Consider the following 23,685-nt stretch of genomic DNA (forward strand, 5'->3'; position numbering starts at 1 on the left):
GGCTCCAGGTGGTGAATTTGTTCATGGCAGGATGGGGAGGGGCCCAGGCCCTGCCTGGTGTTTCCCAGGAAGCTGCAGCAAGTCTGGAAGACCGTTGTGCATGGGGCACTGGGGAAAGGGTGGCGAGTGTACTGCTACCCTGGGTCAGGGGCCTGGCTGCGGACGCCACGGGAAGGCAAGTGGGAATAGCACTGTCCCTGTGCTTGCAGGACATTCATAAGGACCAGCCTTACTACAACATCCCCGACGTGCCCTATCGGATCACAGTTCCTGACACATATGAAGCCCGAGAGGTAGGCCCCGCCTGGTCGGCGCCGAGGACCGTTTCACTACCATCCCTTGAGTGTATCGGGGCAACCACTCGACTGCAGGAGGTCCCTTCATTCCCAGAAGTTAAAGTTGTGAGTGGTCTTGGCTTTGTCCCACGGTGAGGACACTGAGCAGTGCTGGAGTCCTGCTGCGGAGGGCAAGGGCTAGCCTTGGCCTCTCCTGTCTCCTGACCGGTGATTCTGAGTTATGCTCCCTTGGCGACACACTGCCTTTTTGCTGTGGAAATAGAGTGACATAGCTTTGGCAGTGACCAACAGGCAGAGTAAATGACTCCAAATGAGGAAGATGAGCTGGGCATCTCCTCTCCCTGACTCGAACTCAGGGCCCCTGCTACGGCAGGACGAAGCTCAGCTTAGGGCGGCTCCGCTTTGCGCTCCTCCAGCCTGGGGCGAGGACATAGCCTAACTCTGCAGGACCAGCTGTCCCTGGGGAGCTTCCTTGTGCTGTGATGTGGCTGATGTGAGGCTATTTGCCACAGCTCCTCCAGCCTGGGGCGAGGACATAGCCTAACTCTGCCGGACCAGCTGTCCCTGGGGAGCTTCCTTGTGCTGTGATGTGGCTGATGTGAGGCTATTTGCCACCCGGAACAGCCTTCCCTTCAGTTACTGACCTGGGACGTGTCGTACCGTGGCCCCGTGGTTTTGGTCCTACCACACAGCCTTGTGCAATTATTACAGACCATGGTGTATGTGACTTCCTGTCCCTTAGAGCCTTGGTGTTAGAACATGATCACTACTAGGGCTGCTGGAGCCAGCTACCATAGAATGGATAGCTTAAGGAATAGAAAATTATTTTCTCACATTTGTGAGGGCTGGAAGTCCATGGTGTCCGCACAAGTGGCTGCTCTTCATGGCATACAAATAGCTACCCTGTTGCTATAGTATGTCCTTCCATGATCTCTCTGTGGGCACATATCCTTGGTGTTTCTGGGTGTCCAGGTTTCCTCTTCTCATAAGGATACCAACCAGATTAGGTTAGGGGATAGATCAAAGAAAAGAAAAATGCCATTTGTAGGAATCTAGGTTAGCATAACCTAAGGCTTTAATTTAGTCACCTCTTTCAAAGCCCTGTCTTCAAGTGCAGTTTTATTCTGAGGTACTGAGAGTTAAGGTTTTATGACCATAAGTTTTTGGGGAAGAAACAATTCAGCCCATGTCAGTCACTGCAACAGTCCGGATGGGCTGACTTCAGATTATTAAAAAGCGTGGTCACCTACTTCTAGAGCATTGTGAAGGACTTTGCTGCTCGCTGTGGTATGATCCTGCAGGAGGCCATGAAGTGGGCGCCTACAGTCACCAAGTCTCACCTACAGGTATTTTCTTGAAATCATCAAAAAGCAATCTGTGTGTGTGTGTTTATAATTTTAAATTTTTATTAATACATGTTTGCAGTACATGAGGATTACATTCATTGTGGAGAATTGGTACATGTAGGCAATCATGATAAGCTCCTTTGAGCAGTCCAGAGAGCTTTCCACAGGCACAGTGAACTAAAAATACAAACAGCAGTAGTGTGAATAAACAGACCAAGAACATCAGTCAGTGTAGAGCCTGAGAGTACTGGGCACTCAGTACTAGCAACTCAAGGTGCTGCTCTATTCGGAGCACCTTAATGGATGAGTGTGCTGGAAGTCAGATTGGGCGGGCCCAGACCTGACCATTCACACCAGGCAAGGTGCCGAGCCTGTGGCGGGACTTGGCGCCACTTGTGAGATAAGAGGGGCCTGTGTGGTGGGAAGAGGAGGGCACTGCAAGGCAGTAGCAGTGCCAGCAGCTGAGTGCATTATTGAATGCACCTTAGGCAGAGCCAGGGACTGTGTCTCAGTAAAGCTCTACCTGGAAAAAGATTATATAGGTTGCATGAGTAGGTTCCTGTGAGTTTTCTCAGATAAAGGTACTGGCTTGTAAATGTGGATGATGAAAGGTGAGACACTGTTCTAGACAGTCAAACAGAACAAAATTGCCACAGTACATGTGACTAAAGGGTCACTTTAAAAGGGGTCAAAGATCTGGGTGTGGTGGCACACACCTATATGACTCTAGGAGGCTGAGGCAGGAGGATCGAGTTGAAACCAAGTCTGGGCAACTTTCTGACTTATGGAGATCCTCTCTCAAACAATAAAAGGGCTATGGATGTGGCACAGTGCAAAGGCTCTGGGTTCAGTCCCTAGTACTCCACACAAAGTGTGTTGTGGGGGGCAGATCAAAGAAAAGAAAAATACCTCTAATAAGAATCTAGGTTAGCAAAGAGCAGGTGTGTCAAGAGGAGCTTATGAAATTGACCTCACATTTCAAGGCCAGTTCAAAAATGTTTTTGAGTAATCAGCTTTGGGAAGCTGAGATAAGAAGGTTGCAAGTTTGAGGCCAGTTTGTGTAACAGCAAGAAAAGAAAAAGAAAAATAGTTCCTGAGTGTGGAATCCAGAAAGGGTAGAGTAACCAGCTCCAGGAGCCTTTGAGGCTGTTTGGAAATGTATTATACAAGAATGTGGGACTTATGTCTAGGGTCGTGGTGAGTTTCCTCCTTCTGCAGAGGGGTTGAGGAGCTGGACCAGGTGGACCCTCTGTGGGACATACCCATAGGCCAAGCTGGACAGAGCCTCAGGGCCTGGTAAATAAGCCAAAGCCACACTGCTGTTTGATGCCTTGTAGCTTTCACATGTGTGCACTAGAATTCTTCAAACTGTTGCAGTTTTTTTCAAACTATTAATATTTGGGAAATAATCTGATTCCTGTTGTTTCATGTAAGCTGTAGTCTAGAGAGGGGAAGAGCCCTTTAATACCTAAAAGATTTAGTGGACAAAAAGGAGTTGGTAGAAAGACCTTCTTGTTTTCCCTAGAATTTTCTCAGGTAACCTTGTCTTAGAAAAGAAGTAGAAAATGGCAGAACTTGAAATGCTGTCTGTGTTTCCCCCAGGCACCACCCTTGGCACCCCACCCCCATGCCTGCTTTCCCTTTATCGCAGCAATCCACCTCTTTCTGAGCATCACATAGCTCTCATTGCTCAGTCCCACCTCCTGCTCCTGCCCTCAGCCTCGGTCTTCCTGTCTGCCCTCATCTGTGCCCAGCAGAGTGGTCCAGTTTTAGTAGCAAGTCTGGTCAGTGTACTTCCTTTTAACCTTGATCATGAACCTCTCTCCATAACCAGGAGGTCCACGGATGTTTTTCTGTGCCATAGTTTTATGTATACATGCTCATGTTTGTTTTTCGGTGGGGAGTTAGTTTCTGTTGGTCTGTAACCCACCAGCCCCCAACTCTATAACCCTGCTCCTGTAGGTTGTGCTCTAGTGGTGTGAATTCCTGTGGTCCCCAGATCGGGAGGCCTCCCTTCCACTTCTGGGCTCAGCCAGGTGCCCCAGTGCCTCCTCCCCTGGCCAGCCAGAGGGGCTCAGATGCTTGTTCTGGGCTCCTGCGGTCCGTCTCACCTGCCTTGGACATCAGGGGTGCTGTAGCAGTGACCGTAACCTGTACAGAGAGAGGCTGCACCCCACACTGCTGCATACTGTCCGTAGGACCAAGGCCTTGCAATTTATGTCCCAAGTAGCCAGCGCAGCTCTCCGTAAATGGTCGATGCTCAGAAAGGAGCAATCCTCTCCCCTTAACCGTGTGACAGCCACTCTGGGACTTGGGGCGGGTCCTCATTTGTAGATGAGCAGCACCCCGTTGTAGACCTTATTGACCGTACTGACTCCCCCAGCTGAGGAGTAAGGTGCAGATGCAGCATTGAAGCTCAGTGCTTCCTCTGCTACTCCATGCCTTATCTGTGAAGCTTTATTTTTCCCTTTAAGTGCAATAACGTGTTTTCTTCCCGTTTCAGGAATATCTGAACAAACATCAGAACTGGGTGTCGGGACTGTCCCAGCACACAGGGCTGGCCATGGCTACTGAGAGCATCCTCCAGTTTGCTGGCTACAACAAGCAGAACACGACTCTCGGGGTGTGTGCAAACCTGCTGCTGAGCAGCGCCCCCCAACTCCAGCATCACAGGAGTGGGAGGAGGACTCACGTTCATGTGCAGTTTGCTGTGAAATCCCCCTCGGCACGTGTGTGTTGACAGGAGTGGGTGACAGGTGAAAGGAGAGGTGGCGCCCACTGGGCTTAGTGACTTAGCAAGAACCTAGTCAGAAGGAAAAGTAAAATACGGGCTGCCCAGGTAGCTTAGTTCAAAGAGCCTGTCAGTCCCTGGTACCACAGAGACGAGGATGAGGAAGAGAAAGAGAGGGGAGGGGAGAACAGTCATGAAGACAGGCATTTCCTTATTGGACTTTCACTTTGAATATAAAGATTTGTGAAGATCAAAGGTTGATCTGTGAATGAGATCAGATTTAGATTTGAGTGTCTGTGTCCAAAAGGAAGGAAACTGACCTCATCAGCATCATTTCATAGTCAGTGTTTATGTGGAACATTCATCAGACTTCCTCATAGTTCTGGGATGTGGAACTGTACACATGTACTTTAGCTTCATCCTGTTCTGCTTGAGATTCATTTAGGGGGCAACCGGTTCACAATGAAGTGGTTTCTGAGTTAAATTAGAGCTAAAAGTAAATGAGGACCAGAGCAGGCAGTTTCACCCCATGACGAAACTGGCCAGCCAGTGCTGTGTTTTGGTGTCTGACAGCCCCAGGCCCTCCCGTCCCTCATCACCCCCTCACTCAGGACTTTGTTAATCTGAACAGGAGCAGGGTTTGAGGGCCACATGTGCCCTTTGGCTTTCTTAGCGTCAGGTGTGGGCTTCGCACAGGAAGATACAGAGACAGAGCATCCAGGAGAAAGGGTGGCACGACTTCTCTGGGATCCAAGCAGGAAGAGAGGAGCTTTCTCGACTCTGTGGGGCCTGAGGCAAGGCCAGGGGAAACACTTGTCTCCAGACCTCATTTCACGGTAGAGCACTCACCTCGGGGTCACCGTCTTTCTCCCAAGACCGTCCTCAGCACATACGACAGCTGAGCCATGTACAGCCAGCACACACAGACCTTCTTGTGTCGACGGGGCACAGTGGGGTCAGTGCCCTGACCTGGGCCTCTCTCCCACACAGAGGACACAGGCAGGCCGGAGGCAGAACTCACAGATGGAGATTGAGAGTGCTTATGACAAACAGTAGTCCTTCAAAAGAGTGCTTAGGATGAGAATTTTGCCAGGTATGGTGACACATACCTGTAGAGCCAGTCTGCATAGGCTGAGCAGCAAGGCTGTAAGTTTGAGCCTGGCTTAGATTGTAACTTAGCGATACCCTGTCTCAAAATTAGAAAAAATTAAAAAAGGGCTTGTTTGTAGCACAGTGCCAAGGCCCTGGGCTCCACCCTGTTACACACTGCACATGCATGCACACACTTTTCTAGGCTCAGGCCGGCTGACTAGTGAGAGATTTATTTTGCCTAAAAGATTTTAATCTTTGTTCTCAAAAAGTTAAGTGTAAGTTAGGTTTTATGCTCTCAGATGCTAAACAGACAAAGACACATTTAGTTATGCATCCAGTTGTTAGCTGTGCTCAAGAACCTAAGATACTTTAGCCCCACAGAAAGCACAGGAGAGTGCAGCATCCCCAAACTTCTATCACATGGCACTTTGTGAAGAACATTCTTTAAGGACAGTGTCAGATGCAGGATATCAGGCTAATAGGAACACTGACTGCGTCAGGGAACATCAGCAAGGCCCTCCTGCAGCACCTCTTGGTGTCTGCTCTGCTGTCCTCTGGCCGACTCAGACAGGGTAAATGGGGCCCATGGAGCAATTTCAAAAGGGAGAGATCTCACCTGCACTTTGGCCCACCATATGTCATTTTTTTGTCGGGGTATTGGGGATCAAACTTAGGTCCTTGAGCTTGTGAGGCAGGCGGCGGCACCACTGAGCTAAATCTTTGGCCCCCTTTTTATTTTTTGAAACGGTCTCATTAAATTGCCCAGGCTGGCGTCGGTCAAGAACTTGCAGTTCTGCCTCAGCCTCTACTGCATCCAGCTATGTGACTTTCTTTTTTTCAGAAGCTAATTTAATATTGTTGTACAACAGCCATGTAATTTGGCTCTTGCCTGTGTTTTTCTTTTTCCCCAAATTTACATTCTCTTCTTTGACCCACTTTATGCCTACTTCCCCATTAAAAAATTCCCTCCAAACTCCAACAATTGAGAAATTCCTCTTTTATTAGTAGCATCAATATTTCACCAAGTAAATGGGTTGCATCAATTTGTAGTAAATGATGCTAAAGGAAAGATGTGTGCCGTCTGGGCTTGAGAATGTGCGCCACTAGCTGAGCAGGAGCTACAGAGTAGATAGGCAAGGAAAAGTCTGGGTTAGGAGGAGAAGCTGCCCAGAGTGCTGAGCCCCTGGGTCCAGAAATCGGGAGGGATGAGAAGCTCTGTGTCAGGGAGTGGTTTGCCTTTGTGCCCAGGGGACACACCTTTCCAGACTTTGGGGCAGCTGTTGGATGTTTAAGGGCCCTGCTATCTTTTGCTCCCACCTTCAGTCACCCTTTGCTATCAATTCAGAAAACTATAGTACCAACTGCCTTCTGGAGGCATTTCCCACATCAAAAAATATTTTTTATTTTTTTTAGTACTGGGGATCGAGCCCAGAATCTGTGCACTGAGCTGCATCTCTAGCCCTTTTCTACCTTTAACCTCTAAGGCAGGGCCTTGTTGAGCTGCTGAGTTGCACAGGCTAGGCTTGAATCTGCAATCCTCCCAGCCCAGCCTCCTACAGTGCTGGGATTATAGGCGTGCAGCACCACCAATCCTGGCTCCATCTGACATGATTCTAGAGCCTGTTCTAAAGTATTTCATCGCATTAACTTACTGGCATAACCTTGGATCTGAACTTGTCATCTTCTCCTTCTTCCTCTTCTTTTTTTTTGGGGGGGTACTGGAGATTAATAAGCTACATCTCTAGCCTTTTTTTAGTTTTTATTTTGAGACAAGGTCTCGCTAAGTCTCAAAGTTGCCTAGCATGGGCTCGAATTCATGATCCTTCTGCCTCAGCCTCCCAGAGTGCTGGAATTACAGGTGTGTGCCACCACACTCAGCTTGAACTGGACTTCTTAATTAGACTTCTCTGTACTCATTGTATGTATGAAAAAAGGTGATGTTTTGACAGTATACAATAATTGTTTTGTTTTGTTTTGTTTTGTTTGTAGGCAAATCAGCTAACTGAACGCCCGGCCTGTGTCACAAAAGATTACTCTAACTTCATGGCTTCTCTGAATTTGCGCAACCGCTATGCAGGCGAGGTAATTTTGTCCCCCGTGTCCAAGGATCAGAGCATTCTCGTGGTTTGATGCCATTTGGCTCTTTTTGTAGAATATAAAGAATGGGTCTGGGCAGTGTGGAATTTACTCATCTTAGGTGGCTTGAGTAGCATAGAGCCCAACACTATTGGCGTATTTGGAGCATCTACTTCACATACACATGTTCTGACTATGCTGAGGCAGGAGGTATTCTGGGTTTTGGCTTTAAAAAGAATTTTTTTTAAGTGGTGGCCAACACTTGTTGAGTGCCATGCATTCTCCTGGGTACTTGCTGAGATGTGCATAGTATGATTCTCTGGTTCTACAGATAAAGAAACTAAGGCTTTGGAAATTAAGTAACTTGCCATAGTCAGGCAGAACAGCCTCAGGAACCTCCTCTGTCAGCTCCACACTGCACAGCGCAGTTTATTTTGTCCTGACCAGTTGCCTCACCTGTCTGGGCCCCAGTTCCCTCATCCACAAAACACAGAAACTCACTGACGCCCCTGGCAACTATGAAACTTTGTCAGTAGCCAGACCTGGGGGTCTCCCCTCTCCCAAACACTGCCTCTTGTTTATTCCGATGGTTGCTCTTCCCTATAGTCTCTGCAAGCAGAACTTACTCTGTGCTGAGTGACTGTTGACCACACGCTGGGAATTGCCAAGGGTCTCTTCTACATCAGTTTGAATACCCTGGCAGCAGGAGGAGGTCTGAATTGGAGAGAGAGATTTTCTTGGGGGTGCGGGTGAGGGGGAAGAGTCAGATCTTCTTTACAGTTTGTGAGTCAGAAAACAATTCCTGGGAAAAATAATGAAGTCTGACTCTAAAGACAGTGAGGCAGCTCAGCAGTAAAGTGCTTGCCTAGTGTGCATGAGGCCCTGAGTTTAGTCCCCTATATCTCAAACAAACAAAAACAATGCAGCTGATCTTGTTTGAATCATTTGAGTCTAGAGAAATTTTACTTATCTAGTCCATGTTTGTGCATGGGTCAGACCATGGGCACAGCCCTGGGCACAAAAATAGAGAACAAGTCCTCTTCCCTCAAGGAACATCTGTAGTAGTGGGGATACTAAAAGGCATTTCTAGAAGAGACGCTCTCTTAGAAAAATCTATGAAGGTGGCAGTGGTAAAATGTGTTTAGCCTGAAAACCTGGATTCAACCCCAGCACTGTGCACACACGCACACGCACACACACTGGCCTCACCGGTCCTCTTGTGAGCATGGTCAGGTGGCTGTCAGGACCTCAGCCAGGTACTGGCTGCTGATGAGTTGCTTCTTGCAGGTGTATGGAATGATTCGGTTCTCAGGTACTACTGGCCAGATGTCTGACCTGAACAAAATGATGGTGCAGGATCTGAATACAGCTTTGGACCACAATAATTCTCATCACTACACTCAGGCCATGTTCAAGTTGACTGCAATGCTCATTAGCAGCAAAGGTAATGCACATCAGGGCCTAGCTGAAGAAAGAGGTGGCACTCTCCAGGTAGAGCTCTTTCTGGTCTCTGTGAGCGGAAAGTAAATAAAAGGCCATTGTTGGCCCCAGCTGGAGCTGACTGTCTTACTAACCCACAGAAACTGTGTTCAACTCCAGCCATGGCCAAAGGCCTCTGAACTGTTTTTGGTTTCAGATTATGACCCACAGCTTCTCCATCATCTGTGTTGGGGTCCCCTCCGGATGTTCAACGAGCATGGCATGGAGACTGCCTTGGCCTGCTGGGAGTGGCTGCTGGCTGGCAAGAACGGAGTGGAAGTGCCGGTAGGACCCTGACCGTCAGGGCAGGCCTGATGCGAGATGGAAAGAGGCTGTCCTGGCAAGACCCTGGCAAGCCTGCTACCTTCTCAAGCCTTGGTCTCCCATGTTCATGCCTGACTACACAAATACGGGACAACAGAACAGTTCGTGTTGGAGTGGTACTGTAGAGATGATGCTTTTTCAAAAGCTCAGTAGGAGGAGCCATTTCTCTACTTCAGTGGAAGGCCTACTGCTACTGGCTCTGATGGGCGGCCTCTGCATTTGTTGATGAGGATGGGTTTTTTGGTGGGGGGACTACATACTTTGGGATCATCTACCTTGCTCTGAAACTATTTTTAGAGTTGGTATTGAGTACCCCTCACTCAGAATGCTTAGAACCAGAGATGTTTCAGATTGTGGATTTTTTTCAGATTTTAGAATGTTTGCATATATAATGAGATGTCTCAGATGGACCCAAGTCTAAACACAGAATTGATTTATGCTTCATATACACCTTATGCATGTAGGCTGAGAGAAATCTTATATAATATTTTTAAGGTATCTGCCTTTTTACTCTGACATGAGGTCCAGATGTGAAATTTTCAACTGTGGCTTCATATCAGTGCTCAAAAAGTTTAAAGACTTGAAGCTGATCAAATTTCAGATTTTCAGATTAGGGTTGCTTACCCTGTATTCCCCTTTCAGCTGACTGGGAGAATATCTAACACTCCAAAACAAATCAGGCTGACTGGCTGAGTACCTAAAAACGACTTATTTTTTAAAGATCCTGTTAACTTTCAAGTGACAGAATTTGATGCATGGAGTTTTGTTTTGTTTCTCTCACTCTCGTAAGGTCATCTGAGATAAGTGGTCAAAGCAGGCTTTTAGTTTTCTTGTTCCCTGAGGGAAATTGAAGTGCTTCCCAAGGCAGATTAGAATGTTCCAGGTGAGTGATGGTGGCAGTGGCTGTAATGCCGTACACTGGCTGGACATTTTATAGCCACACAGGGTTTGTGTCAGCCATGCTTCTCATAGTTCGTATTTGAGTCTGGCAGACTTTTGTGGGAGATCACCCAGTCAGCGAGGGAAACCCAGCCCTGCCTCTCAAAAGAGGAAGATGTCAGGGATCTGAGCTGTGGACCAGGGTACCCACTCTCTGGAACCAAGGGTGCACAGGTCCTCAGTCTGGCCACCTCTCCTCTTATGGCAAGTATGCAGCAGGGCTTCTGAAGTCGTGCTGCGGCCTGCAGTGCTCCGACTCCAGAGCCGTGCCACCTGGCTCCTCGCAGTGAGACTCGTCACTAAGGCCTCTCTGTTCTAGTGGGCACCCACAACTGCTGACGCCTGTCATTGGGGCCGTCAGTGTCATTGACAGAAAGGGATCCCACAGGGTGGCAGTGCCACCATTATGTCCACACTGCTTTAAATACCCAATTTCTCTCCTGTCTCTCGCATCTTCTTTTCCTTTATTTTACTATTACATGTGTTACACATTATAAAGTTACTTTTCAGAAAATCAAAAATATCCTTCAAATATTAAGAAAATTATTTTTTTAAAGCCTCATCAATTTATACAAATATTTTTCATTTTTCACATTTGTTAGAGGTTTTCTATAGACCCAAATTTGCAATTGTTTTTTGCCCTAAATGATTTTTGTTAGTTTTTCTGGTCATAAACTCATTTGTAATTTACCTTCATTTTTGATGCACTTGAATATTCTTTCTGGACTAGTATTCTGGGTTGGCAGTTTATTGCTAGAAGCATATTAGCTTACATATTTTTAAGTGTCTATTGGCTTGCACTCTTAGTGTTTTTCTTCTGGCTTTTAAGATGTGTTTATTTACTGTACATATTTGCAGTACATAATACTTCAGTTCCTTTTTTCATCCCCTGTTCTTCCCTTCCCACCCACCTCTGTCATCTCTTGATGCTCTTTCCCTTGATCTATCTCCCTATTTTCTATTATCTCTCTTTTATTTATAATTTATTTATAGTTCAGCTTTTCCACATAAGAGAAACCATGCGATATTTAAGCATTATGGGCTCAAGGTGCATCTCTTTTCCTTGAAGGCACGTATTACGATGCCTCCTGCTTTGTTCTTGTTGGCCAGGATTGCTTTTGCCATTCCAGGTCTCTTCTGGCTCCATAATGAATTTTAGGCTTGTTTTCCATAGTTCTATGAGGAATTCTGTTGGTATTTTGATTGGGATTGCATTGAATACATCTGTTTTGGGAGTTACATTTTGACAATTTGGGTCTGCCTGTCCAGGAACAGGGGATCTCTTTCTAATGTCCTCTTCAGTCTCCTTTTCCAGTTTTCGTTGTACATGTCTTTCACTTCCTTGGTTAGGTTAATTCCTAGGTATGTAATTTTTTTTGATGCTATTATGAATGGTATTATTTTCCTAATTATTTTCTGAATGAATCATTATTGGTATACACATATGTTAATGATTTTTGTGTGTTCACTTTGTATTCTGCTACATTGATGAAATTGGTTAATTCCAAGAGTTTTTTGGTAGAATTCTTTGGGGGTTCTATCTAGAGTATAATGTATTCTGCAAATAATGATAATTTGACTTTTTTTGTCCTCTACTGGACTGTTTCTTTTGCCTGACTGCTGTGGCTAATGTTTTGATATTGTGTTGAACTGAAGTGTTGAGCTGGGCATCCTTATCTTGTTTATGATTTCAGTTTTTTACCATTAAATATGATTTTGGCCATTGTCATAAGTGGCTTTTATCAGATTCAGGTAAGGTCCTGCTATTTTCTTCAGGGTTTTTATCATTAAGGGGTGTTGGATTTTGTCAGTAGCTTTTTTTTTCTTTTTTGCTTCTATTGATATAATTATGTGACTTTAATCTTTGCCTGTTTATGTTGCATATTACATTTATTGATTTGTATATGTTGAACCATCCTTGCAACCCCGGGATGAAGCCTACTTGGTCAAAAATGTATGATTCTATAATTTGTTGCATTCTATTTGCCAATATTTTATTAAGGATTTTTTCCTCTTATGTTTTATGTCTCTTCAGAGGTATGATTTATGCCTCTTCAGTTTTTTCCAGTTTGTTAGAATAGTTTTTTATGGTAGTGACTTCCTGTTCTGGATTTGACAATGTCTGTTATGATTTTGCCTTTTTCATTTTTAGTTGTATTAATGTTAGTCTGCTCTCTCGTTCTTTTGGTTAGTTTGGCTAAGGGTTTATCTATTTTGTTTATTCTTTCAAGGAACTAGCCCTTTGATTTGTTGATTCTTTGTATTGTGTTTTTAGCCTCACTTTCATCAGTTCCTTTGTGATCTTTATGATTTTCCTCCTCAATTTCAGTTTGGGCTTGGGCTATTGTTTTTTTAGTATCTTGAGATACTTCATTCAGTTATTTGTTAGTGCTTGCTCTGTTTTTCTAATATGAGCATTGATTACAGTAACCTTACCTCTTAGGACTGCTTTCCTTGTGTCCCTTAGGTTCTGGTGTATTGTACTGGCGTTGTCATTTGCTTTCCAGAAATTGTTTATATTTCTTCTTTACTGAGTACTCAGGAGTGTGTTATGAAGATTTGGGGTGTTACTACACTTTCTGTGGTTGATTGCTATTTTCATTGCACATTGGTCTGATAGTGAACAGTTGATTTCAGTTCTTATTTATGTCAGCAGGCTTTGCGGACAATACGTCTGTTTTGGAGAAACTTCTGTGTGCTGCTAAGAAGAATGTGTGATCTGTTGTGGTGGGGTAACACAGTCTGTAGATGGCTATTAGAAGTCCATATGTTCAAGGTATGGTTCAGCTCTGATTTTTTAGTTGATTCTTTTGTTTAGTTGATTTCTTTGCATAAATGGGGTATTGAGGTCATCCACTCTGATTGTGTTAGTGTTTATTTGATCTTTTATATCTTTATTTGTTTCATGAAGATAGCTGCTCTGCTGTTCAGTGCACATATACTTACAAGTGTTAGCTCTCCTTGTTGGGCTATTCTCTTTACTAGTGTAGTTCCTTCTTTGTCTCTTCTGATGAGTCTTAGCTTGAAGTTTACTTTGCCTGAGTGTAAAATTACTACCCATGCTTGTTTTGGGGGTCCTGGTACTTAACCTATCATTTTCAGTATTTTTTTAATTCATTAAGTTTGTTGGTACATTTTAGGAATACAATATGATGACATTCATTATTGGGAATTTGTACCTCTACGTGATATATCCCGGTTCTTATTTGTTTTCCCCATTTCCCTGCCCTCCCTTCAACTTCTCCACCTTTCCCTATTTCCAAAGACTTTGTTTCCGTTTTTGCCTTTTCTCATATTTTTTCCTTTCCCCTACCCTTCCCACTTCCTCTTCCCCTTTTGACTTTTTCTTCCTATTTCAAATTCTCTGTTATACATAAGACAAACCCAAAGCTTGTAAAAGGGAGGAAATTATTAAGATCAGAGCAGAAATCAATGCAGTATTTTCCATCTTTTGAGTTTTAGTGTATGTATTATCTTTCTGGACTAGATGAGTTTCTTGAATGCAATAGACTGTTATATTCTGGTTTTTGATACGGTCTGCCAATCTATGTCTTTTAATCGGGGAGTTGAGGCCATTAACGTTGAGAGTCATTGGTCTCATTACTGAGAAGTGTTAATTTATGCCTATCATTGTGCTCTGTTCTGTTGATGATGTTTTCTTTTCTTTTCTTATTTATATATTTTGCCTTGCTTGCTGTAGTCATTCCATCTGAATTTTTGGTTTTGTTGACTTCTGTTGTCTCTGTCTAGGATATTCTTGAGTATTTTCTGGAGTGCTGATTTGGTGTTCATAAATCTTTTGAGTTGTTCTTTTTTGTGGAAAGTCCTTATTTCTCCATCTATTATAAAGAAAGTTTTGCTGGATTAGTAATATCATATAATAGTTGTTTGTTTTGAGGGCTTGAAATACTTCACTTTTCTGGCCTTTAATGTTTGTATTGAAAAGTCTACTATCATTTTAATGGATTTACCTTTTTGTATGTTATTTTGGCTCTTGCTCTGATAGCTTTTACAATACTTTCTTTTGTTGTTTTGTACATCTGGCATTTTAATTGTAATGTGTTGTTATTTTTTTTTTTATCATGGTTGGTGCTCTGCACCAATACGTTGAGCTCTTTCCTCATACAATACTTGGGAAGCTTTCTATTATGATTTCTGTAAACAAATTTACTGTTCCATGTGTGTTATCTCCTAGTTTTTCTCCAACTCCAGTTAGTCTTAGGTTGGTCTAAGTGTCATCTAGTAGCTGTTTGATGACTTTTTCTTGCTATCCTATCACTTTTAAGGCTTTTCTGAGTAATTTACCCTAATTTACCATTTTGTCCATTTACCGTTTTTACCATTTTGACCTTGATTTCAGAAACCCTGTCTTCACATTGGTCACTTCTGCAGTTTATCAGTTTTATACAAGTTTTTATATCTGGCATTTCTGTCTGATACCTTTTTGTGGCTTTGGTAAGTTTGTCATTCATGTTTTAAAGCATTTTGGTAAGCTCTTCCAAGTTTTTATTTGTTTCCCCCAGACCCATATTGGTCATTTTGTATGACAGACAAGTTCATAAAGTTTTGAGTCATGTCCTCTTTGAACTCACCAAGTTTGTTTAATTGTTTAATCAATTCATAAAGCTCCATTACCTGCTGTTTTCTTTTCCTCTCCATTAGTGCCCCCTGGATCTGCCTTGGAAGAGTTGGGATACCTTGGGGGTCCTTTGTTGCCTTTTTTCCATGTTCCTGTGTGTATGTGTGTGTGTGTGCGCGCGCGTGTGTGTGTTTTTTCTTCCCCTTTTAGGTGCTCAGAGTTGAGGGCAGGACACCGCATTCCACTGATGTGTTTCATTTGTCCAGAGATGGTATTTAGCTTTTTAAGTGGTTTGGACTCTGTCCCTGTGTTTTGAGGACACAATTCTGATTATAACAGCATCAACAGATGCAGTTAGGCATTGCTTATATGTGATAAACCTCACATTTACACTTTCACCCTTTATCGCTACTCTTTGCCGCCTGTATTCAATTGTTATTAGCAGTGATTCTGCGATGTGGAAGGAGTAGAGGGAAAAGATGGAGGGCTGGGTGAAAGAGGAGTGTAAGTCAGTGAGAGAGAGGTAGATAGGAGAAATAATAATAAGTGAAATAAATTAGATAGAATTGATTCTGCTGGAGGTCTTTCAGTTTGACTAAAGGGTTAGTGTTGAGGGTTTTAAGAAGATATTTGTGGAGCTGGGCATTGTGGGTGGCGCACGCCTATAATCCCAGCACTCGGGAGGCCAAGGCAGGAGGATCACTGTGAGTTTGAGGCCAGCCTGGGCTATGTAGTGAGTTCAGGGCCAGCGTGAACAACAAAGGGAGACCCTTTCTCAAAAAACCAACCAGCCAACCAAACAAACCAAAAAGAAGATATTTGTGGGAATGAGGACACTATAGGAGAAGGAAGGTATACTTTGGGATTGAGGAAAGCTATGAGGTTGTTGGAACTTGTTGGTGTATTTGTGCACCTGTACAGTGAAAAAGAGGTACAAGAAGACAAGGGACTTACTGGTAAGATAAGAAAGGGCAAAAGAAATAGAATAGATAGGACAGAAGATTAATACAAGAAAATATAGGAGTAACTGAGGGGGCAGAATGTCGTGAACTAAAAACTTGATAGGAAAAATTTAGAAAGTGGGAGAAAGAAGTAAAAAATAAAATATCTATGGAAGCTTGAGTTGCAGAAAGGAGATATACAAGACACCAACGAAGCAAACAAACAACCCCCAAACCAAAAACTACGCAGCAGGAACTCAGATCAAATACTGACCTGATCAACAAGAGAATGCACATGCAATTCACGTGTGACCACTATGCCAAAAAGCCTGAGTGTTCACAGTTTCCTTGCCTTAGGTGCAGTCTGCTTGCAGGCAGCCACACCAAATTCCCTTCTTTTCCCTGTGCTCAGAACCCAAACAAACCTAGTCTCAAGAATTCTTTCATCCAGCTTACAGACAGAACCTGACACTGACCCGGGGCTTGGCTTAGGAACTCTTCCCATCTCAGGTATGACGGCAGAGGCTCAGGCCAGTTCACTTGCGAAGTCAGCAGGTACACCTGCACACTGATGGGGGTCTTTGGGAATCTGAGAATGAATTTGCCTGAGATTGGAGGTCTGTAGGATTGACTGGTGGATTTGCCCACAGGCATGTGACCTTTGAGAGTCGGTTGGCGATTCACTCTCCAGAGGGATCTGCAGAGCCTGTGGATGGGAGTGCGGGCCTACGGATTCCCTGTTTGCTTGCAGATTCTCTTGGGCAGCGGGTTGGGGATAGCATTCCTCTATGGGCGCTAGTCAGGACGCTGCTGGGCTGCAGTGTTCCCCAGTGTTCGGATGAGAAGCGATAGAGAAGGGGCCGACAGCGTGGAGTCTGACCCAGAAGCCGAGCCTCAGAGTTAGTCTCCTCAGTCTGTTTGCGATGCTCTCACAATGGCCAATTCCTGGAAGGACAGAGGCTGAAATAGTCTGGACCAGCTGTGTGGCTTCGCTTCTCCTTTGAGCTCCCCAGATATTAGGTTGGATCTACATATGTCACCTTTCCAATTAATTTTCTGACTCAGGGCGTAAGAGCGCCCCTGCTACAGAGCACCTGTGGCTTCAGGGAACCCTTCCTGAGTGCCTCTGATGTGACTCCTCCAGTCAATCATGTTGGCTCTCCGTTTTGGTTACTTTTTATTTGTCAGTTCACTAATCCTTTCTTTTGCCTTACTCTTTCCTTCTTCTTCTTTTTGTTTTGTTTTGTTGTTTTTTGAGACAGGGCTTTGCTCTCTAATTCAAGCTGGCTTTAAACTTACGACATAGCCCAGGCTGGCCTTGAACTTGGGGCAGTCTTCCTGGATTGCTGGGCTTACAGTTTGTGCCGTGAGTGCCTGGCTTTTGCCTTATTCATTTTGTGCAAGTATTTTATGGTTTTTGTTTGTTTGTTTTATTAAGAACAGAATTTATTTTTCACAGTTCTGAAGGCTGGAAGTCTGCAATCAGGATTCCGGCATGATTGATTTCTGCTGAGGATTTGCTCTCAGGTTGCAAACTGCTGCTGCCTCCTTCTTATATCCACACATGGCAGAAAGAGGGCGTGAGAGCTCTCTGGGGTACCTTTTGTATGGGCACAGGTGCTGCTCACAAGGTACCTTCATGGCATGATTTCCTCCCAAAAGCCCCACTACCTAAACATTGTCACATTGGAGTTTAGGATTTCAACTTACACATCTTGAAAAGAACGCAAACATTCAGGGCACAGTTCCTTCCCTCTTCTTTTCTAAAAATTTCTTTCACATTCTGCTTTCATACATATTGGTTTGTCAGTGCTCTAGGAAACAGTGATAGTTGATTTTTTTCATATGCATTTTATTATAAATGAGGACGATCATGTTATCCTAATTTTTTGTTTGTTTTTGGTATTGGGAATGAAACTCCGGACCTTGGGCTTGCAAGGCAGGCAGTGGAACCACTGGGCTAAATCCCTGGCCCATGTTGACCTAGTTTTATGTTTATTAACTATTCATATTTTTTTCTAAAATGTTGTATTTTTATCTGTTGTTGAGACATTGAACTTTTCCTTGTAGCTTTAAAATCAGTTTGCATACTTGGAGTTTTAGACTTTTGTCCATCTCAAAAATTACTTCTCCTACTTTTAAAAGTTATCTTTCAACCTTGTTTATCATAAACTTTCCTCTCCCTTCTGCCTCTCTTACCTCAGTACTATAAAAATATTCACCCACATCTTTGTTCAACATTGATGGCCTGGTGTTATTTGCATATAAATCTTTGATCTATCTGAAATTTATTTTGGTTTTAAAAGCAATATAAGATCTGGATTTACTCTTTGGTATTTTGTTCACTTAGGACATAATTCTTGGATTTAGGATTTTTATTTGGTTTTCTTTTACAGTTTGCATTTTCTACTTTGTTGTTTTTTTTTTTCTCATTGAGTTTATTGGTACATTTTAGGTCTACAGTACAGTTCCATTCATCATTGGGCTCTTGTACCTTTACATGACAGGTCTTGGTTCTCATTTTGCATTTTCTACGTTGATTCTTGAGATCTTTGCCCAATCTTTTTCTTACTATGTCATTGAACATATTTATAATTATTTTTAATTCTTATCTAGGTGGTTGTAGTATCTGAGCAGTATTTTCTCTTCTCTTTTCTTCTTTTCTTTTCTTTTTTTATCCTCCCAAGCCTTTATTCTGAGCTACATCTGCAGCATTTTTAATTTTTTATTCTGAGACAGGGTCTCAATAAGTCACTAAAATGCTAGGCTGAGCTTGAACTTTCCATCCTCCTGCCTCAGCCTCTGTGGACTTGGTCGGTCTGGGGATCTGAGTGGGGACTGTTGGAGCGCACTTCTTGGTATACCTGGGTGGGTCATGGTGGTCTGGTCTTGGGGTCTTGGAACCTGGCTGCTTCTTCTGTGGTGCTGTTGCCCTGCTGTGCTTCCCGGTCACTTTTGAACTTTGTCACCACGCCCTTTTGACTTGACATGTTTACCTTTAGCCAGCCAGTCGTAGATTGAATCCCAGAAGCAATATCCAGATGAGTTGTCTCCATTTTAAGTTGTGGGGATCAGTGTTGTGTCCCAGTGATGGGAAAGCCCCCCAAAATTCTGTAGATATGCACCAGCATACCCTGCTGGGTTTTTTTTGTTTTGTTTTGTTTTTTCCAGTTTGTTTTTTAGTGCTGGGGATCAAATTTAGAGCCTTGAGCATTCTAGGCAAGTGTTCTACCACTGAGCTACATCTCCAGCCCTGTTTCAGAGTTTTTGTGTAGTTGTCCCTTGGTGTTCGTGGGGGATTGGTTCCAGGACACACACCTCCATCCTGCCAAAAATGTCAAAATCTGCTGCTGTTCAAGTTCCTTATATAGAGTGATGTAGTATGTGTATCCTTCTATATACTTTAAATCATTGCTAGATTATTTTAATACCTTATATAATGTAAATGCTATATAAGCAGTTATTATTCTATATTTTAAGGGGATAAAACAAGGAAAAAATCTGTTATGTTTAGCACAGTCACGATTTTTCCCCAAATATCTTCTGTCTGGTTAATTGAATCCACAGATTTTGGAACACCCACATTTAGAGGGGCAACTATATATAGAAAAACTGGTGATTGAGAAGCACTGTTGTTTTGTTTTCCCAGAGACTAGGGGAGGAAAAAAAAAGCTGGAATAACCTACTCCGAGGTGGGTGTGGATAAGGCTTCCTCCAACTGGTGTAGGAATCTTTCTATGACCCCTTTCCCAGCTTTGCTTGGGGAGGAGGGGGTGATTGAGAATCAGGAGGAGCCAGCTCTTCCTGCTAAGACCAGTGTCTGGGGACTGCTCCAGCCCATTTCCCAAGGCAGGGTCAGGACAGCTTCTGAGCGCTTACATCAAACCTCACATGGTCCCTGGGACTCTGAGTGCCCTTGAACTTCTGACCCCTCTCTGTCCTCAGATAAGATGTGTGGTTGGAGGAGGCCTGAGAATGGAGCACAGACCTCACCTAACAGAGCCCAGGTGATGGGAGGAGAGTTAGAGGGAGAGCTACATCTAACCCCCTTCAGAGCTTTGGGTTCTGAAAGCCTCCATTCTGGGGACCTAACTGTTCCTCCCAAGGACTCCTGACCTTTGTAATTTTTATAGCTCTCTCATCCTTCTGAATAGCACAGGTGTTTGGGCGCCCCTCTTGCCTATCGGGGCAATCTTGCCGGCACTGTCACTATCCGGCTCTCACACCCTGGTCTAGGTGCATTCTTCTGGCCCCACCCCAGGCTCCATGTGGTTAGCTAGCCAGTACCCTCAGCAGACAGACCACATCCCTGCTTCCCCTGATCCTCTCCACTGCAGTCAGAGCATGTGGGTAAAACCTGGGCCACATCTGGTCCCACTCGTACCTCAGACCTGTCAGTGCCTGCTGCTCCTGCTTGCGTCACCTGGAGGGCAAACTTGATTTCATGACCCGCGAGCTTTCCTGGCCATCCTGCCTGTGGACTCCTCACTCACCGGGCTTGCTCTGCTGAGTCACACTTAGACCCATGTCCCTGTTCCTTGGGCTCGCGCCTGCCTGCAGTACACCACCTGGCTCCTTATCTCAGGTGGCTATACACCTCCCTCCTGGTTGTCTCCAGATCTCCCCTTCCTGCCAGGGCCTTCCCTGGTCACCCTATTTAAAATGTCTTCTCATTCTCCCACTCACACTAATGCTTTCTCTTTATTGTTTGTCAGTGTCTCTTGCCTATAGCTTTTGTCTTGTCTGTGACCTTCACAGTTGGCATTGTTGAGCCCGCCATAAGGGTACTGGCCCAGACACCAGGTGTTCCTTCCTGGGGCTGCTACCTGGGGCTACTCAGACCCCTGGATGCCTGTGAGGGGGGAATGACAGAATAAAGAGAAACAGGCAATATTCAGGATGCAGGGGAACCGAGAGAAGTCTTCCTCTAGTGCACAGACTCAACGGTCTCTGGGTTGACCCACTTGTATTTACAAAGAAGAGACACACAAAAGGAAGGGGTTGAGTGTCATCTGTGGAACGGTGACAGTTGAAGAGATACTTTGGAAACACAGAATAGGTTAAGCTTTTACCAGGGGAGTATGTGAGAAAGGAACAGGTTTTTCCCTGTACCCAGTGCCTGTCCAAGTTAAGCAGGAATTAGCATTCTTTACATTGTCCTCGGCAGATGTTACCTTGCCGTGGGAACACTGTGATCATGATCATTCCCACACGCAGGCAGAAAGTACACAGCTTTCCACGTGTTTTTCTGTTTCCCATGCAGATCATATTGGTCTCGGGACCGTGGGACCCAGTCTAGCCCCCAGTTATTCCTCACATAGCCTGGTCCCCAGTAGGCTGCCGTGAGAAAAACCTGAACATTGCTTTCCAAGTATGAGCTGGCACCCTCTCACTCTTGCTGGTCCCTGCATGTCTTCTAGGCTCCCCCTTCTCCTCTGGTTGGGCGCCCCTCTTCGCTCCACACAGAAGGGGGCCTGGCTGAGTGTGGCTGGGCCTTGGGAGCACCTTGGACCCTGGCTCACTCTCGGCTCCCTGGATCACTGGATCTGGTTAGTAAGATGAAGGTGTTGTGCAGGGCCCATGTAGGATGAATGAAGAAAAAGAGAAGGCGCCTAGAGCCATAGCCTTGGCTCTGCTCTTACCGACTCAGAGGCCCCAAGCAAGCAACCTCACCTCAGCCGCAGGCAATTATCAGGAGTGTTAAAGATCTCCGGGATGGGTCCTGTCTGAGACCATGGGGCCCTGGGAACACACCAGGTGCGCCAGTATCTTTATATCCTGTCCAGCCCAGCACTGTGAGCTGGAATGAAAAGAACCTGGCCTGGAACAGAGGCTGGAAGGAAACACTTCAAACACTATTGCAGCTGGGCCTGGGGAAGTGGAGTTATGAGTGCTCTTTTTTCTTTCTTCATGCTTTCTCGTTTTCTAAATTGTATCCGGTGGATGTATATTCCTTTAGCTAATGTTTGTCCTGTGCTTGCAGTTTATGCGAGAGATGGCAGGGGCCTGGCATATGACAGTAGAGCAGAAGTCCGGCCTATTTTCTTCAGAGATCAAGGAAGCAGACCCTCTGGCAGCATCAGAAGCGAGTCAGCCCAGACCCTGCCCCCCGGAAGTCACCCCCCACTGCCTCTGGATCGATGTATGTGCCTGTCCCCACGATCTGCTATGCTCTGTCCTGTGGGTGGTCGGGGCGGGCTTTACTCAGGGACACTAGGCTGGGGGACTTACCGAGAGAGAGGGTGTGGCTGTTCCAGCCCTCCTCAAGCTTCAGCTGCCCTCACTGGCCCTCAGCTCTGTCACCACAGTGCTTTTCTTCCTGTCTAACCAGTTCCTGGTGCAGCGGTTTGAGATCGCCAAGTACTGCAGCTCTGACCAAGTAGAGATCTTCTCCAGCCTGCTGCAGCGCTCTATGTCCCTGAACATTGGTGGGGCAAAGGGGAGCATGAACCGGCATGTGGCAGCCATAGGACCCCGATTCAAGTGAGTCCTTTCCTCCTCGGGGGAAACGGGGGTTCCTGTCACTTGCAAGGGACGCGGATATATCTTGTTATTCAGTATGGGGCATTTGTGTGTCACGGTACTTCCATGTATTCTGGAGGAAATCTTGCATAGGTGTCCCCAAATGATCAGGATGAGCTTGTCAGGGGCATCCTTCCAGATTGCATGGAGGCAGTGAGCTCTGAGTGGTCATAACATGTCCCACCCCGACTCCTCATGTCTGACCCTTCTTCCTAGAACTTGGTCTTTGCCAGCCTCTGTGCCCAGCATCTGTCCCAGCCTAGGCATAATTTAGGCCTTTGATCTTGCTGCCTGCTTTATCTGCCCATCCCTGAGCTCCAGACCACGTCCCTGCAGCCCTCTAGCTGCCTACCAGAGCCATGCTTCTCCAACCAGTTGCAAGGAAGGTCCAGTTCTCTTTTTGTTAACATCCAGTCTGCTGTGACCTGTACTGTTATAAAATGCAACAGGAATGAATTCCTAGAAAATGATCTGCACTCTACCATCCCAGCAGTGTGCGTTTGCCACAGCAGTGAGCAGGTTTGTCCTGTCTGCCTGCAGGGACGTTTGGTGAGCAGCTGACCTGGGGGCTGAGCCATCCTCAAAAATATACACAAAGAATCGTTTTGCCCATACTACACCCTCCTCCTGTCCCTTTCTGTCCTCTGACCTTTTGTTATCCCGATGTAGATAGTTTTGGTTTCCCTGAGTATGTCTGGCCTCTCTCCTTTGCTTTCACACCTGAGCCTTGCTTCACCCTTGCCTTTTTCACGTGGACCAGTGAATGAGCTCACTCTTATTCTGCTTCCTACCACAGGCCACCCCTGTAGCTCACCTTAGGGGTACTGGCTGGTACCTGTGTCCCTGGCTAGAGTGGATGGCTTTGGGGTGGCCTTGTTGCACTATGCCCATCCTCCTGCACCAAACCCCCGAGCCCAGCGTGCTGTTTGTGATCCCCCAGAGCCCCTAGTCCTGGCTCCTCCCACCACTTCCCTGTAGACCTCCCCATACCCTGTTCTCACCACTTCAGAAGCTGCTCCTTTTCAGGGCCAACTCACTGCCAAACCTTTTAGCAGCCGGTGTCCGCCCCTCTGGGAGAGCCTCCGTTAGAACTAGATCCTTCTTTTGTGGGGTTTCTGTGGGTTTTTACTCTGTAAAGATTTCTGTCTCATGCACTGGGTGGACTTTTGATCTCCCCAAACCACCCTCAGTGGTAAGCTGCCTGCAGACAGGAACAGTTCCTCCCCACCATCCTTCACATCACCTTGCCCAGGAGATGGCTTAGCAGAAACCAGCTACTTAAGAAATTCTTTTTTGGTTAGGGTTTTTTTTTTTGGCGCGCGCGTGTGTGTGTGTGTGTGTGTGTGTGTGTGTGTGTGTG

General features: G+C 45.3%; 1 protein-coding gene across 4 annotated transcripts in view; it reads left to right on the top strand.

Moving 5' to 3' along the window:
* Pi4ka (phosphatidylinositol 4-kinase alpha) overlaps nt 1–23,685 on the top strand; it is a 149,265-nt gene that overhangs the window by 106,320 nt on the left and 19,260 nt on the right. For all 4 annotated transcript variants that reach the window (XM_033758643.1, XM_033758640.1, XM_033758641.1 and 1 more), the window contains 8 exons: nt 210–293; nt 1,553–1,642; nt 4,146–4,265; nt 7,455–7,547; nt 8,829–8,985; nt 9,178–9,305; nt 21,787–21,945; nt 22,135–22,286. In XM_033758643.1, the coding sequence (XP_033614534.1) occupies nt 210–293; nt 1,553–1,642; nt 4,146–4,265; nt 7,455–7,547; nt 8,829–8,985; nt 9,178–9,305; nt 21,787–21,945; nt 22,135–22,286 (983 nt within the window). The remainder of the gene's footprint in view (nt 1–209; nt 294–1,552; nt 1,643–4,145; nt 4,266–7,454; nt 7,548–8,828; nt 8,986–9,177; nt 9,306–21,786; nt 21,946–22,134; nt 22,287–23,685) is intronic.

Source organism: Fukomys damarensis, unplaced genomic scaffold (assembly GCF_012274545.1).
Source record: "Fukomys damarensis isolate Sample0158 unplaced genomic scaffold, DMR_v1.0_HiC HiC_scaffold_34, whole genome shotgun sequence".
NCBI classification, from domain to species: Eukaryota; Metazoa; Chordata; class Mammalia; order Rodentia; family Bathyergidae; genus Fukomys; species Fukomys damarensis.